At 41.8% G+C, this 17314-nt stretch overlaps 1 protein-coding gene across 24 annotated transcripts in view; it reads left to right on the forward strand.

Moving 5' to 3' along the window:
• The first annotated feature begins 2141 nt into the window (after positions 1 to 2141).
• The window catches only part of eif4g3a (eukaryotic translation initiation factor 4 gamma, 3a), a 65987-nt gene continuing 50814 nt past the window's right edge, over positions 2142 to 17314 (forward strand). For 17 of the 24 annotated variants that reach the window (XM_074639485.1, XM_074639495.1, XM_074639528.1 and 14 more), the window contains exons 1-3: positions 2455 to 2787; positions 15289 to 15403; positions 15883 to 15987. In XM_074639485.1, coding sequence (XP_074495586.1) covers positions 2603 to 2787; positions 15289 to 15403; positions 15883 to 15987 — 405 coding nt within the window. In that variant the 5' untranslated portion in view covers positions 2455 to 2602. Of the gene's footprint in view, positions 2788 to 15288; positions 15404 to 15882; positions 15988 to 17314 lie in introns of all 24 variants that reach the window. The other 7 variants (XM_074639624.1, XM_074639657.1, XM_074639633.1 and 4 more) reach the window with 3 other exon arrangements.

The following is a 17314-nucleotide window of genomic DNA, read 5'->3' on the forward strand; positions in this document are numbered from 1 at the left end:
TCATGTGTACTTCCTGTCAGCTGATGACATTCACATACACTGCAACAGGAAATAAACTGGGACACATTTAGAATGTTTACGTTTAAATCTGTGTAAATGGTCTAAATATTTTTATATTTGTGACATCACGAATGGGCAGAAATCCTGACAGCTTGTTTCAAATGCAGAGTTTCTGAATACGGGCTGTGTGTATTTTCCTGTGAATTGAGTGTTTCGATACTTTCACAGTATTTATATAGGACGGGTCGGCAACCTTAACTATCAAAAGAGCCATATTAGGCAAAAAAAAAAAAAAATTGTCTGGAGCCGCAAAACATTTGCAGTGAGGTAGGGGCCACATTGAGGGGGGGGGAAATCAGAGATTTCGAGAATATAGTCATAACTTTACGAGAAAAAAAGGCGTAATATTACGAGAATAAAGTCATAACTTAACAAAAAAAGTTGTAATATTACGAGAATAAAGTCATAATTTTACAAGAAAAAAGTTGTAATATTACGAGAATAAAGTCATAACTTTACGAGAAAAAAAGTTGTGATATAACTAGAATAAAGTAATTACTTTACGAGAAAAAAAGAAAATAACACGTAAAATTACTACTACTATATTACTATACATATATATACTAATATTATGATTTTATTCTCATAATACTATGACTTTTATTCTCGTAATATTATGACTTAATTCTCGAAATCTCAGATTTATTTTATTTTCCTCAATGTGGCCCTAATACTCGTACCGTCGTACCAAAGACCTACAACAATGATGAATAAAAATGAAAATGTAAACAAAAAACAGTTATTCATTTCCATTTTTAAAAATCCACAGGGAAAAAAACAACAGTATTTCAGACACAATAATGGACACGTGAACCTCGCACTGGTATCCCGATCGTAAGTTAGTTGATTGAGCCGAGTGAATCCGTAAGTGGCCGAGGATTGCCGAATCATCTGTCCTTACCCGGACTGCTGGAAGCGGCCGCAACAACGCCATGTTGGCGAAGACTCTCATCTCTGTGAGGAAAAAAATTATAGAAAACATACGCGCCAAGGAGAAGAAGAAGAGGTAGATCTCATGAGGGAAGGGGGTGGGGGGGGATTTCAAGTCAAAGATATTGTGGCGATTATTATTTAATTTTTGAAAGAAACACGAAAACCGAGGAGAAGAAGAGGTAGATCGCCGAGTGGGGGGATATATTCGTGACATCACGAATGGGCAGAAATCCTGACAGCTTGTTTCAAATGCAGAGTTTCTGAATACGGGCTGTGCGTATTTCCCTGTGAATTGAGTGTTTCGACACTTTCACAGTATTTATATAGGACTTAAGCCTTCTTTATAATAAAAAACATGAAAATCTCACTTTTTTTTATAATATGGGACCTTTAAGTAACTATTTTGTGACATCACGAATGGGCAGAAATCCTGACAGCTTGTTTCAAATGCAGAGTTTCTGAATACGGGCTGTGTGTGTATTTCCCTGTGAATTGAGTGTTTCGATACTTTCACAGTATTTATATAGGACTTAAGCCTTCTTTATAATAAAAAAACATGAAATCTCCCTTTTTTATAATATGGGACCTTTAAGGTACATTTTGAACAGATACAAAATGTGTGATTAAGTTGCGATTAATCGTGATTAACTATGGACAATCATGCGATTCATTGCGATTGAATATTTTAATCGATTGACAGCCCTAGTTCTGAGAACAAAATATAATAAGTTAGAATTTTTTTTCTTTAAAAAACAAAATTTTTAAAAAGGAAAAAAAACAACAGTATTTCAGACACAATATGGACACGTGAACCTCGCACTGGTAAAAACAAAACAAAACATGAAAGTCTCACTTTTTTATAATATGGGACCTTTAAGTAACCATTTTTTTTCTTTAAAAAGGTCCTATGACCTCCTATATTCATTTTTTGATCTGAGCTGTACCAGTGTTTATTATTATTATTATTATTAATGTGTTTGTGAAAATAAGACAACCCAATAAACATATTAGAAAAACAACAAAAACAGTATTTCAAACACAATATGGACACGTGAACCTCGCACTTGGTATCCCGATCGTAAGTATAGTTGATTGAGCCGAGTGAATCCGTAAGTGGCCGAGGATTGCCGAGGATTGCCGAATCATCTGTCCTAACCCGGACTGCTGGAAGCGGCCGCAACAACGCCATGTTGGCGAAGACTCTCATCTCTGTGAGGAAAAAAATGATAGAAAACATACGTGCCGAGGAGAAGAAGAAGAGGTAGATCTCACGAGTAAAGGGGGGGGATTTCAACTCAAAGATATCGTGGCGATTATTATTTAATTTTTGAAAGAAAACCCGGATCCTTGTTAGAGGCTCCGGACGGGCTGACGGAGGGAGGCTAAACCTCCTCCAGCAGCGGCCCCATGAACAGCACCGCGGATCCGAACAGCGACGCTCCATGAGAACCACACACCGTGTTGTGTTGCTACTCAACCAGCTCACTTAAAGGGGATTCAGGGCCTGCTGCTTTCAACAGAATCTCCATCCATGTATGCGAGCTAGGCGTCGTTGTTTGTATCAGTATTTATTATTATTATTAAGGTATTATTTTATTATTTTTTTGCGATGAGTTTGCCACCGAAAGTGGTCCCAAAGCCCGCCGCCGCTGTCGCAGTCAGCGGACCTGGAGGTGGTGGTGGTGGTGGTCCCTCTCCGGCCAGCCAGCTGCGGGCTACCCTGACTCTGCAGCCGGGAGCCCCGACGACAGCTCCTCCTCAGCAGCAGCCGTGCGCCGTGCAGCAGACACCTCAGTATCCTTTTGACTTGTGATTTTAATGCATTTAACTCCCCCCTTTGTAAAGACAGTGCTGCTGGTTTTATTAGCGGTAGATAACAGGAGGTTTCTGCGGGCTGATGGTGTGGTGTTGGAGCGAGAGAGAGCTGCCTGGGAGGGGAGGGGACAATCAGCTAGCTCAGGATGCTAACAGCTAGCTCATCAAAGCCGGGTGGCAAAGCTAACGGAAAATGTGTATGGGAACCACAGTGTGTAATTTAAACATAGCTGTCATTTAAAGATACTTGAATGCATTTAATGATAGAAGAAAGTGACATTATATGTGGTTGTAAGCGAAGCTCCCGTCCATATGCAAAGCTACACCGGTTACCGGCTTTGTTCAGCCGTTGCTAGGTGGTTAGCAAGGTGCAGTAGCCTTAGTTACGGTGACCAACCAGCTACTAGCTGAATAGCCTCTATAGAGCTACTAGCAAGGTGCACAAGTCAGTGAATGCAACGTAAAGCTTCATCCATTTCAGGGTGATGATGACCTGGGGGCTGATGTTAGCATGTACACTACAAGGCCTGGTTTATGGTGAATTATTGCACCTCCTTTTCCCTCCTTTTCACTTTTTTTGGAGAGGTGCTACTATGCACCTTGACAGGCCTGTCAGTGCCTCCTGGGCCGGTGAGCTCTTTAGGATGACAGCATGTAGAAATTAGCAGTTATGTAGAAATTAGATGTTTTATAAAGTAGTTTTCCATTTTTTATTTTTTTTTACTGTTTATGACATTTGTTTTGATATGAACTGTTTTGTTAAATCACTATCAACTGATAAACTTGTTATCCCCAGAAATGTGTCTTCAAAAAATGCAGTTTTGTAGTCCATGCAGTAGTAAGTCAGTGAATGCAACGTAAAGCTTCATCCATTTCAGGGTGATGATGACCTGGGGGCTGATGTTAGCATGTACACTACAAGGCCTGGTTTATGGGAATTATTGCACCTCCTTTTCCCTCCTTTTCACATGACATTATCTTTTTGAAGAGGTGCTACTATGCACCTTGACAGGCCTGTCTGTCAGTGCCTCCTGGGCCGGTGAGCTCTTTAAGATGACAGCATGTAGAAATTAGAAAGTAGCTTTACATTTGTTTGACTGTTATTGACATGTGTTTTGATATGAATTACTATCAACTGATAAACTTGTTCTCCCCAGAAATTTGTCTTCAAAAAATGCAGTTCTGTTGTTTTGTTGTCCATTTAGTTAACGTGCTGGGTTTGCACTGTCATTGCCCCTAAACACACCTTTACCTTTGAGTGTACATAGTGCCACACCAGCACCCTACTTTTTTTGCTGGAGTGAAAGTCACTGTGGTGTGGTTATGTCACATCCTGTTTTATTTACAGCATGGTAGTAGTAAGTCAATGAATGCAACGTAAAGCTTCATCCATTTCAGGGTGATGATGACCTGGGGGCTGATGTTAGCATGTACACTACAAGGCCTGGTTTATGGTGAATTATTGCACCTCCTTTTTCCTCCTTTTCCCTCCTTTTCACATGACTTAAGCTCTTTGAAGAGGTGCTACTATGCACCTTGACAGGCCTGTCTGTCAGTGCCTCCTGGGCCGGTGAGCTCTTTAAGATGACAGCATGTAGAAATTAGAAAGTAGCTTTACATTTTTTTGACTGTTATTGACATGTGTTTTGATATGAATTACTATCAACTGATAAACTTGTTCTCCCCAGAAATTTGTCTTCAAAAAATGCAGTTTTGTTGTTTTGTTGTCCATTTAGTTAACGTGCTGGGTTTGCACTGTCATTGCCCCTAAACACACCTTTACCTTTGAGTGTAAACAGTGATACAGCTGTACCCTACTTTTTGCTGGAGTGAAGTCACTGTGGTTATGTCACCTCCTGTTTTATTTACAGCATGGTGGCAGTAGTGTGAGATAGAGGATTAGGTTGACGTCTTCCTGCCTGCCAGTGGCAGAGAGATGTGCCTTTTGTGATCTGACAGCCTCTGTTGTGGTTTGGCTGTGGGGTGTTATGTCTCAACCTGATTTCCTGCCGCCCACGATCACAGCCGCCCTGTGTTTCTGACATCTGTAAGGGACAGTAAGTAGCTGTTTATGGCAGGTGGAAGTATCAAAACCTGTCTTGCTTTACAGTGTGTTGTGATGTTTTTCAGTTGTCTGTGAGTTGGATGAGCAACGCAAACCCAACATAATGGTCTCTTTATTTGTTGTGCCATGTCCTTGATTGACTCTCCAGGCTTTTGAAATTTGTTTAACCTACTTTTAGCTGTATGATGTGATGTGCCTACCAGTTGGAGTACAGAACGGCATTTACTAAATTGATGTCTTGTTTAAGGGATAGGGATAAATAATAATGACTAGAATAATGGTAAATATTTCTCTTTTTAAAGTAGGAGATGTCACACCTCTTGGTCATACTTGCTGTATCTGGCTTGTATTTTGGTTTGTTCACTCTTGCTTAGCTTAGCTTTAGAAGTGATCCGTCTGATTTTGTTCTACATTATGGCATTTCTGACCCCTCTTAATGAAGTTGTGGCTATTGATCCACTGATGTAGGAGTAACTTTGTCCCTGTTAAATGTACAAAGACGCACCTGTGGCAGAGAGCTGTATAGCACAATAAGATGGTTAATTCAATTCTGGTTGCTATATATATATATTTTTTTAAATGGCATTAAGATATAATCCGTCTTTTTAACACCTGTTTGACAGAATGCATTCAGAGGTTTGAGATAATAATATCATGAACACAATTCAATTTAATCCAAAATATCCAATACTCTATAAGGTGTATATGATATTACGTCCCCACCTGTATCCATATGGGGATTGGAGGCAAATACACTAAACAGTACACTGATACCATGACAGTTTATCAGTTTCACCTAGCTAATGTACATTTAATTCAATCCAATGCAATGGCCATGCAATAAATCTTACTTTTAAGAAGTTAATCGTATTAGTTTTGTTGTTGAAGAGGTATTGTTTCAACTGTTTGGTCATTTTGTAGTTTGTGGTGCTGTTGAATTTCAGAATCAGAAATATCCCCCCTGATCCCAGGTGGGAAATGTGGGCATTACAGTTGCGCTTGTATAAACATAAAAAAAATGTAAGAAATAGGACTCTCCAGAATAAAATTTTCTGGGCTTCGAAGCTTCGGTGATAAATATTCAAAGGTATTCGAAGCTTCGGGACAGTGCCGCTGTACACATAATAATCCGTCTAAGTAGAACTAATAATATTTAAAGTTGAATATGAATAATGTTGTGGTATTATTCCTTATTTCACGGGCTATTTCAGGATTTATACTTTATTACATACAAAAAACTAAGCATTCGAATCCTGATTTGCAGGTCGATTACCATGGCAACGGTCGAAACTTCCAAGCGTTCGGGTCAGCCCTAGTTAGAAAATAGAAATAAAGGTGTAAATTGGAAAAGTAATTGGATTATACTAAATGCCCATTGTTGAATGTCTTTCACTATAATAAAAAGTCCGAGTTTTTTTTGTTTTTCTTGCATTACATAACCATCTGTAAAGTAGGTGGGAGTTAACAGAAAAGACAAATTGTTCCGACATCAAATGAGTGTCTTTGCAGGAAACTAGTCTGCTTTGTCCTGGGACCTCTGTGTAATTTCCAAGGTCCCCATGCTGGTCCCTGGACCCCGTTTTAGACAGCACTGCATTTGATTTTCATGTCTATCTATATGAAAACAGACCCTCTGAGTGTCGCCACTTGTCTGACCTCTCACTCTCTCTCTAGACCTCTGAGGTCAGGAGTGATGGACGGAGCATGTTCCGCTCCGTCTGGCCAGGGCTCCCCTATGTATGGGAATTCCCACTTGGAGGATGTTGGCATGTGTGTTTGTGTGGAGTCCTGAGATGCACAGAGGTCCAGATAAGCATATGTGAGCAGTGTTGGGGGCGGGGGGGAGGGCAGTTTGTTTCTGTTCCTGGTTGCCAGAGAAACACCCAGCGCATGCGTCTGCTGCTGCACTTGTCAGACAATGGCAGCGCTGCTTAGCATTCAGAGCGAGAGGCCAAGGTGGCGCTTCCCACCATCTGCCAACAAAAGGCCCAGGTCACCCAGCCTGCCTCAGCCCTCCCTCATTTCCTTCCATCCCCCCACAGCTCACCTCTCCCCACCGCCGACCCAGCTGAGAAAACTGAGGGCTTCTCCCCCATTCCCCCCCCTGCTCGTCTCCCTGGGCACCCCTTTTTCCAACCCCCCAGCTTTTCATGGTCCAGCACTTTCATCTCTCTTTGAAGACGCTCACTCCTTTTCCCCTTTCTCACAACTTTTTTTTGTCGTCACGGTTTAACAGGAACGTTTGGGCAAACAGATGACAGCATTGTGTCAATAAAGAGCAGTAAAGTTGAATTCAACCTGCGAGCCAGGCGTGCCGTCACAGCCGGTATTAAGTTAGGAGATATCTTTTTACGTAACGTATGTACCCAGCTGGTGGGTCACACAGCACCGTGGTCCTGTATTTTAGGACAGGTGTGTGCAGCCTGCATGAGAAGATATTCTCATGAGCATACTCACCGTGGGCTGTTATAAATAAACTGCTGAGTTGTTATGAGCCAGCATGCAGGACTGTTCTTTCCAAGGAGGGAGTGGCCTGATGAGGAAGACATTCTGCACACTGTCAGAGCTCTCCCGGCGTTTTCATCTCAAGTGACATTTACACATTATTGCGGCCGTTTTTTTTTTATACGCAATCTTGAATCAACACCTGTATTTACTCTAGAAAAAACGCTTTTCAAATGCAACCAGTAATTGTTGAAAAACTGAGATTTTGTGATTATACTCCCATTGCTTTCAACTGTTCTTACAGTACTCAGTGTTTGCAGTGAACTCTGTGTTTGGAGATCCATCCCACCCACACCGGGATGCTGCGAGGTCGACAGTGGAGTTGAGAATGTTCACATCCACTTGTCAGCAAGTAGTGCTACACTATTTGCCAATATAGTGCTAATATTTGTGTCGGAGCATTATTACATGTACTGTTAGAATACACTGACTGCAGCCGAACAATTACGTGATTTGTGTGCAATTGAAACGGGTTAGTAAGTGCGGTACTGTAAACCGCAAAGCAACGCTGGTAGAGTTTAGCAACCATTTCTCTCAGTTGTCCCTGTTCCCTTGTTCTTGTTGGTGTTTTGGTTATTTATTTCAGTCCTCTGTTGTTGCACATTTCAGAAGAAATTGGCTCCCAGTAAGCAGGCGATATGTATTCCTGGCTGCTGTTTCTGACTACTGGCCTGAGTTTCTGTTTCTGTTTCCCAGCAAATTCTACATTTCTCGGTCAGTGTGATTTGGCTCACGTAATTTCTCATCTGTGTCTGACACAATTCCACAACAACACAAGTCATCATTACATTCCATCCATCTAATTCATATTTGCTCAAGTAGTTTAACAGAAGATAGCTGTCACTGGCGTCCACTATGGTCACTGAATAAATAACAGGAAGTGTTTTCACATTTTTTTAACGCACCTTGGCAGCGTTTCAGGGATACACAACAGCGTCACGGTTGCTAATGGAGTTTAGCCCTCCCAACAAATATGCAGACTAGACATAATGTCGAAAGTTCCCATGTCTCTCTCAAAAGAACACAATATGTTTTGGTCTTTAGACATCATCATTTGGAGGAATGAGACCAGCAGACTGGACCTACACAGATTATAACATATTAGGACCAGCTTTCCAATAAATGGGAAGAGAAGCCCTCTCAGCGCAGGCCATGTGTAACCGTCTCAGGCTTCTCCATGTCATCATCATTTCTTTATCGTGATCAAAGTCCTTTTAATTGAAACCCAAATAAGAGGGCAACTTGAACTTTATTCATTCCTGTAAGAGCCGGTGGTATTTTTGGTATTTACATTTGTTTCTGCATCTACCTCCTTGTTAAAGTGCAGATTGACTGCCTGTTTCCCTAATCTTAAAAACCAATCACAGTTTACGCTGCAGAAATCCAGAGCTATTGTTGCTTAAGATTTGGGTTGTTATGCTGTGTTCAGACCAAGAGAGAAGCGAATTTTCGCCTCGCTTCACTCGCGCGAGTTGAACCGCCGGTATCATTTGTGTACATTCGCGCTAGACGTGCCAGAGAGGAGAAGGCGCTTGTCTCATAGCAATTTCCGCCATCAAGTGGAAGACATAACCGCTGGTGTTGCTTTGTACATGTTGTGGAAGTCCCAGATATGTCGGAAAACCCAACGCTGTCGTGTGTGGGCTCATAACATCTGCCGTTGGCGAGCTGTATTCACATACAGTGCCATTGCACTGACTGTATCTAGCAAGCCACACGTCGCTACTGCGGTATGAACCCAAAATAAACAGATTGTGCTGTGATTTAATTGCAATAAGCAGATCAAAAGGATGACGAAATAACTACATAATAATGATGATGTGTAAAAAATCTGAATTCATGCTTTGTCAGGTCTGTCCGCAAGATGACAAGCAAACACATTTTAAAATGCTTGTTTTCTGAATGGAGTTTGGATCGATCAGTGCCAGGCTATGCAGTTGCTCCATCAACACTCAAGATAACGTCAGCAAGGCATAAATACGGCAGCGATGTTGTTGGTTATACCACAGACAGACTGTGGTTTATACACATATATTTATACACAGAGTTTCATCTGGTCTATGTACAAATACGATGTACTATCGTAGCTCTGGGTGACCACAGATTGCTACAATATTTTTTTCCTCCATTTCTGATTCAACAGCAACAGAACGTCAGTGACGACAGGAGGAGAATCTCAACGCTGATAGGCTTTTGCGACACAGCATCACGCAAATGTCTCGCTCAAGTTGAATTGTAACTCATGCGAATGGTGCGAATACGTGAAATTCGCGCCTGGCGCAAATTCATGTCTATTCGCGTCTTTGCATTGACTTTGTATGTAATCGCACTCCGACAAAAGTTCGCTTCGCTCTTCGTGTGAGCGCACCATTATAGAGTTAAATCCACCATCCTACCACCTATCGTTCGCACTGTAGTGAAAGAGCAGTCTCAGCAACAGCAGGCAGGCAGTGAGAGCTTTGTGTGTGCGTGTGTGTGTGTGTGTGTGTGTGTAAAGAGTGGCCAGTGGGCCAGCAGGGAGAAGGAGGGTTTGTGTCTGCACCATCTGGGCTGTCTCCACTCACTTCCTGTGCTCTCTCCACTTGCACTGAGATTTCCAGGTAGCCCGTGTCATTCAAAGGAAGCACGGTATTTTTAAACGTATACCATATTTATGCGACACAAGACGTTTTGTTGCCGTGGCAATGTGTTATTATATGGCAGCACAAACATTGCTGTTTTGATTTAGGTGCTATTTGTCTACAGAGCAGGTAGCTCAGCAAAAACAGAGCTCGCCTCTCACTCTGACCCTCTCTTGCCTCTTTTTTCTTGGAAGTTTCACACGATTCATTCAGGGCTTGAGGTTGTTAAATACACAGCTGTGATTCATTAATTTAATCAGTAATAGCAGATTACAGTTTATTGAGCTGTATCATCCTCCCGATCACACCCCTGCTATTTGTAAGGCTGTATTTCCTCCTGTCTTCCCCTTTCTTTTTCTCACACACACTCAGCACATTAGTGGCTTTACAGTAAGCTAATGATGAAGCAGGCGCCGCTGCAGCTCCCCCCCCTCCTAAATGAGGCTTACAGGTCACTGTAGAGTCAAGGGACAAGTAGGAGTGGCTGAAGCTCCTAAGAGGAGAAGAAGCAGCATGGGCTTGCTTTAAGGCCCAGAAACACCAAGCCGACATCAAAGAACTAGTGACGATGAAAGCCGACAGTTGCGTCGCCTCACATCTCCTTTGTCTTGGCCGACAAGTCGCATTTGAACACTCCGCAAACACTACAGCCGACGGCCAGTTAGCACGTACGTTCTGCACCTGTGTGAGACAAAATAACTCTCCACACCAGCAGGTAGTGTTAGTCTATAATCATCATTCAAAAAGGGACACTGGAAGACCGAGGACTGCGGATATACAAGCCGTTGTTATGATACGTACATGAAACAAAGCGGCGTTTGCCAACCATTTTCACACCACTCTCACTCACCACCGCTTCATTGCAGATGGCCATGTCGTTGTGAAAATATCCGTGTATTGTAATGATCAGATGAGATGAAGATGAAAAATGAGACGAGCCTTATTTAGGAGATAGGAACCCTGTTTGAAATGTGAGGGTTTTCCTGCCTTGCATTGTCATAAGAATCTGTGGTCACTGTCTTCAAAATGTCCTTTGAGTTTGAATAGCTGCATCCTTGAGGTGTTCATTTATGTACCCTCAATCCTAGGGATGAACCGATCCGACTTTTTCATTCCCGATACCGATACTTGGGCTTCGGGTATTGGCTGATACTGAGTGCCGATCCGATACCAGTGTTTAATTAATGAGCTGTATGCCTCTCTGTGTGGAAGTGGCTGGGATTATTCTTTTATGTGTAAGGCAGCATCAGGCTTGAGTTAAACATCGCTTTCCCCACTTCGTAAAACAAGATGTAATAAATACTGTAAATACGTAGATATGAATTTACTGAATTGTTATTAATTATTAAAATAATGAATCGTACACCAACAACTTGGTAAAAAAATCTTCAAAATTAACAGGAATTAAAATTCAACTGTAAACCTTTTTAATGCAGAAACAAAATGGTCAACACTTCAACAGGAACTCAAATTCCAGTATATAATGTATATAAAATGTAGTATATAAACAGAGAACTGAATTGAATAGATTGGCCCCATTGTCACCGATACCCGATCCAGCCATTTGAGTCAGTATCGGCCCGATGTCCGATCCGATATCGGTACCGGTGTATCCCTACTCAATCCACCACTGCATTTCTTCTCAGTCGCAGTGAGGGTCAAATGTGAATCTCACCATTGGTGTAATTCGGTCCAATTGGATGTCGCAGGTAATTTTTCCGCCACACTGGCGCTCCTATTCCCTGAAGCAGTATCCCTGTTGTAAGTCTTTAAGTTGACATTGTGCTCGCCCTCTCTGCTCAAGCAGAAAATTAATGGAGATCAAACTAATGACTGATATCTAATTAGTGCGGTCAGCCACTTTCATGGTTGTGCCTGATACACACACGCAGAAGAGTTTGACTGAGGAGTGTCTCTGCATCCATCTGGTTACCTGCTGGCCACCCGCATGGGGGGGGCTTGACATAAATGATGTTTTACCTTGGGACATTTTGTCTTTCCCAGCGTGATCACCTGGATAAGACTGTGCATGATGAATATCAGTGAAAAGGGATATTTTTACCAGCAGCAGTCAATCTTGAAACTGTTTAAGTTTAGTGTGGAAAGTGTATCATATTGTTAGCACAAATAGAAGTCCATTCTAGCTAGCTATCCGTTCTAACCAGGATTAGAGGCCAAAAAAATTGAAGTGAAATTTTGCTACAGATAACAAACACCTATTTCGGCACAGAAACTGAGTTTATTTGCAAGTTGTCCAGAGGGAAAACAAAACTGGTTTTCAAGTAAATATGTTTCTTGCTGGGTTGCTTAAATATTGATTTGCTTTAGAATAGATTTTATGTTCAGTATTGCCTTATTGCCTGAGTTTCCCCCAAAACATGATATGAAAGACTATTCCAGCTAAAGACATGTACTGAATGTCTACTAGTTTGTGGCGTACCAACATTCGGCTGTGACTACAGGTGTTTGCCTTCTGAGATAACAGAAAGCTGCATGCTGCTGGCTTTAAGCCATTTAAATAAGCTCTTGCTAGTTGGCAGCGGTTGTTAAAAGATCAAGTCTGCCAAAATCCCTGAAAGATTTACAAGTCTCATCTTATCTGATAATTTTAGTGTTTGCTTTTCCTACCCTTTGCCGCTGTTGACGGCAGCCCCTGACCTCCAGGTAGATTTGTGTTCCCGTTGCTCCAGCGGGTTGAACCCTGGCTTCACCTGTGCACATCTTGCTGCCTTTCCCTCTGTTTACAGTCCCTGACACAGTTGCCAACCAGCGGTCATGTAGAGCAGACAGATCACGTTGCCTCACTGTTGATAGCTCCCCCCTCTCCTGTGTCTGTCACCCACCAGACCTGGGTCAGGAAGCATCTGCGAGTGATTCTGACGATTCATTTTCTCACCTACTGCTTCGTGCTTTGTGGCATTGGATGTACTGCATTATGGCTTTTCAGATCATGGAAAGTTATCTGCGAATCACTGAAAATATATACTAATACAACTTTTAGTGTATTATTTTTCAGTCTTTCTCTCTGGTTCTCTGGTTTTTGCTAAGACGTGGTGCTCTTGGCACATCAAAGCAAAACATAAAAATGGTAAATACTAGACTGTCACGTCAGTTGTGAAGAGACAGAGCCTCTAATTACTCCCTAATTTCTGTGTGTATGTCTGCTGGGTGTGTGTCTGTGGGGGTGGGCATGTTGTTTTCCCAAATTCCCCGGCAATGAAACAGATAATGCTTCCTGCTGTGCTTCTGCTTTTCTGAAGCGCAGTCCTCTTTCTAAAAAGATTATTTTTTCTCCTTATCTCCCTCTTGTGTTGTCGGTTACGGGTAGCGGTGCTGGCAGGGGGCCCTACAGGCGAGAGCAGAGTAAACTGACTTAAAGGGCCAGTTTACGCCGTCAGAACAGCTTTTCGGATGGTCGGAATACCTTTAGAAAACCCTTTCCTCCCCACACACCTTTCTGACGTAGGATTAGCGGGGAGGCTGCGTCCAACCATTCCTGTAACTTTCCGAACCCTACGATGCGACATTCGTACCCACTTACCGGCCTGATTGGCCAGCTGTGCGGAGGTTAGGAAGTATGCTGGGTTTAAACTTCTCTCTCAGCTCTCTTTTTCTTCATTTGTTCCACAACTATTTGTGGTACTTTTTATGTGAACAGCTGAGTGCAACACCATGAATTTCTTCCCGGAGAGAGTGTCTGAACATCTGCGCTGATATCCCAGTTTTTAACTGTGACGGCTGGCTTTTCAGCCCACCTTTTGAGTGTGGCCTTTCTGAACAACTCCAAACACTTTTGCTATACGTCGTGGCCGGACAACACATCGTACGACCTACTTCTTTTCTAGCATAACCCTTCCCTCAGGGGAAATGGAGGCGTGATTTGTGTGAAAGGAAGAAAGCCAGACATTTGGTTTCCCTTAAACCATGTGACCATGTGTGTGTGTGAGACTGTCGGTCATGGACAACTGCCTGAGCAGGTTACTAACCACAGGGCTTCCCTCTTCTATGTGGCTATTGCACATTCCCTCTTTTGTCTCCTCTTAACATCTGAGTGATTGTCTCATTATTGCATGTTTCGGAAGCCCTAAAGTTATCTTCTGTTCTGGTTTCTGTTCAAACGGAGCCCAAAGCATTAATAATGCCTGGAGTGTTATAGATTTTTACAAGTGTTGTGACAGGAGTTTTTTTTTTCTTTGTCTTCCTATTCTACCTTTTACCATAAGAAAAAGAGAATAGAGAATTAATATTGAATGAAGCTGTAGCTTTTGCTTTTCCATAGCTTGCAGTTGTCTAATCTGCTGCTCTGTCTGTCCCATTGCCTGAAGTGGTCCAGAGAAAAAATCCATTTCAGATTTTCCCTTTAACTCTTGCAAAATGGTGAAGGTACACAGTGTACTCTCAGAGTCGGGGCATTTTGGGCGGGGTGGGGTGGTTGGGGGATCCTTGAAATCAAACTACAGAGCCATTAGGGCTTGAGGAAAGCCCTTTGGAATCTGAATCAGCTAAAGGCATAAAAACATCGAAGTGACGAATGAGGTAATCTCAGCAGAGTGTTTTGCTAAATGGGGAACTTGCATACAAACTATATCAAGTCTCTTCATGTGGTTTAGTCAGCAATATTTTAACACTGTGTCTTACATAAATACATAAAATATGACAGGAATCTTACCCGATGAGGAACTTTTATCTAGCATGAAACTGTTTTTCAGTGGGGCCAGTTGCATAAAAATGTACCAAGTCTTTGTCTTAAACATAACTTAAAGTCAGACGTGCTATAAACACTTAAATTTACCGGTTGCATAAAGCTTCCCTATGAGCGACTAATGTAAAAACTGGCTTAGCGTGTCATTAAATGCATTATGGGCTAAATAAGACACTTTACAGAAGAGAAAATGTCGGATGCAACACCACACCAAGTATGGGAGAAAATAACAAAAAGTTAAACAGCATAAATCCAACGGTTGTTAGAACCGTTAAAGATTTTCAGAAACATTTCAAGAATATGGTACAAGAATCCCAAAAAGTTATGAGTAAACAGTTGAAACAGTCAGCTAACAAATAGCTAAAAGTAATGATAAACAGTTGAAATAGTTAGCTAACGGACCTTCTAACAGATTGTTGCCATAGCAACAAAGCTCTCAAATTAAGTCTTAATATTTATGCAACCGACAGGCGTAATTAGACTAGTCTAACCTGACAATCTAAGACGAGTCTAAGGCCAAGACTAGTAGGTTTCTGCAACTGGCCCCAGTTGTCTTTTAGAGTTTTCCTTAACCCACCTCTCTCCAGAATCCCACGGGTTCAGCCATCACTGGACGACCGGATCTTCCCCACACAGCCTGGAGTCGCTGCTGTCTACAGCGTGAGTCACTGTACACAGCCCTTCTCACAAACACATCCAACGGTATGCTGCAGTGCATGTACAGAAAATACACACTTCAGATACAGAATACACACACATAAGACTCCTATCTAAAATACGGACCGGATGTAATTTGCATACACTTTGACCATGACTGTACCAAAAACAAACACTCAGTTGCCAGATTATTAGGTACACCTGGCTATAAAACTACTGCAGTGTTATGCAACACTACCTACATGAGGGTTGCAGTGTTAAGTTTTTGTTTAAACTGTTTAATGGAGATGTTGATTTAACTTTATGGTAATTTTTTGGAGCCGTTGAACTGCATTGCATCTCACTGAGAGGGGTTTCTAATATTCATTCTACCCTCATTGATATAAATAGGGTGGACACAATATTAGAAACTCCTCTCAGAACATTATAACCATTATAATTATGCTTTGATGTAGGCTTCATGCCAACCCCAAAAACATCAACACATGAGGTGATTCTTTTTGCTGTTTTTGACCTGACCACAGAGTGCCACAGACATTGCTGTTTTTTTGAGGCAGAGCGCCCAACTGAAGTTCAGTGCAGGAGAAACGCACCAGTTTCCTCCTAAGAACATTGTAACCTTTATGAAGGTAGGATTTATTGCATTCGTTTTCAAGTGTAAACCCCTTCAAGTGTACCTGATAAACTGGCAACTGAATGCGTGTTGCGTTTTAAATATGTCATACCATGCAAGATGGCAGTGCCTGTAAAACTATTCAGCCTATGATTTATTTATTTTTTTTAAGAATGTTTTTTTAACATTGTGTGACAGATTGTTTTGAAAATGCTATATTTTTTTAAAGTGTAAACAAATCTCTGGGCGAGGTTGAATAGCTTTTACAGGCACTGTAAACATGCATTTGTGTTTTTTCTTTTTATTACGTAAAGAAGAATGCATGCTTGTAAAGACAAAATGCTGTGATCTGTCTGCTGTGGAACTTTGTCACCTCAGGGGACCTTTGCCATTCATCGTCTCCTTCAGGAGTTAATTAACATTTCCTGTATGTGATCTTTGTCATAATAATATTCACATAACTCAGCTAGGGGCCTCAGGAAGACTGTTAGATTTGGTCAGAGAAAGAAATTGCTTTCATATGCTGTCCTTGGCTGAACTCTGGGGGTGGGCATTTATTGTCCCGTCAGTGACCGGCCACACCTACTGTATCCCCCCAAAGACAAATCCCCAAATGGCATCCTCCCTTTCCTCTGAGGACATGGCAGACACCATCTGCAAGTGGGCATCGTACTGTACAACGATCCATGTTGAGCACTGCTGCTGCTGCTGCTCGCAGACCCTCAGTGCTTTGCTGCACCATTCTGGGCTTCTCCTCTCTGATAAGCCCAATGTGCATTTATCTGGAGTGCTAGTGATTTGTTAAAGGGCTTTGTAAGATACTGATTATCGGCAATCCTACTATTAAATGTTCACTACAAAAATTAGAAGACAGGAATATTGATTTCCCTTTTCACTTCACATTTTATTGATTTTCCTCACACAAAAATGACACAATAAATACAGTCACGGCGCTCGCTGAGGCTTCCCCAACGTTTTAATTCTAACATTGTAGCGGTCATTTGTGGGGAAATATCGACTCGTGTGTTTGTTAGCTCCCATCGTGCTTTCATTTTTACAATCTTTTTTACGAGCACTGTAGTTTGCCGTAGAAACGCCACTTTGATTATTTGACGCCACAAAGAAATGCTTTCAGTGATGATATGATTTCTGATATACAGAAGGTAGCTTGCACATTGCACAAGAAAAGCCACTGTATGCTTGGAGCTTATTTATCCACTGTTAAAACAACAGTACTGGAATCGCTGCCGATTTTATGAGATTTTCTATCCTCGTTTTAAGGCGTTGGGCTGCAACAATGATGACACTGGTGGAAATAAACCGTGCCCATGGCATGAAACAGT

Source organism: Sebastes fasciatus, chromosome 1 (genome assembly GCF_043250625.1).
Source record: "Sebastes fasciatus isolate fSebFas1 chromosome 1, fSebFas1.pri, whole genome shotgun sequence".
NCBI classification, from domain to species: Eukaryota; Metazoa; Chordata; class Actinopteri; order Perciformes; family Sebastidae; genus Sebastes; species Sebastes fasciatus.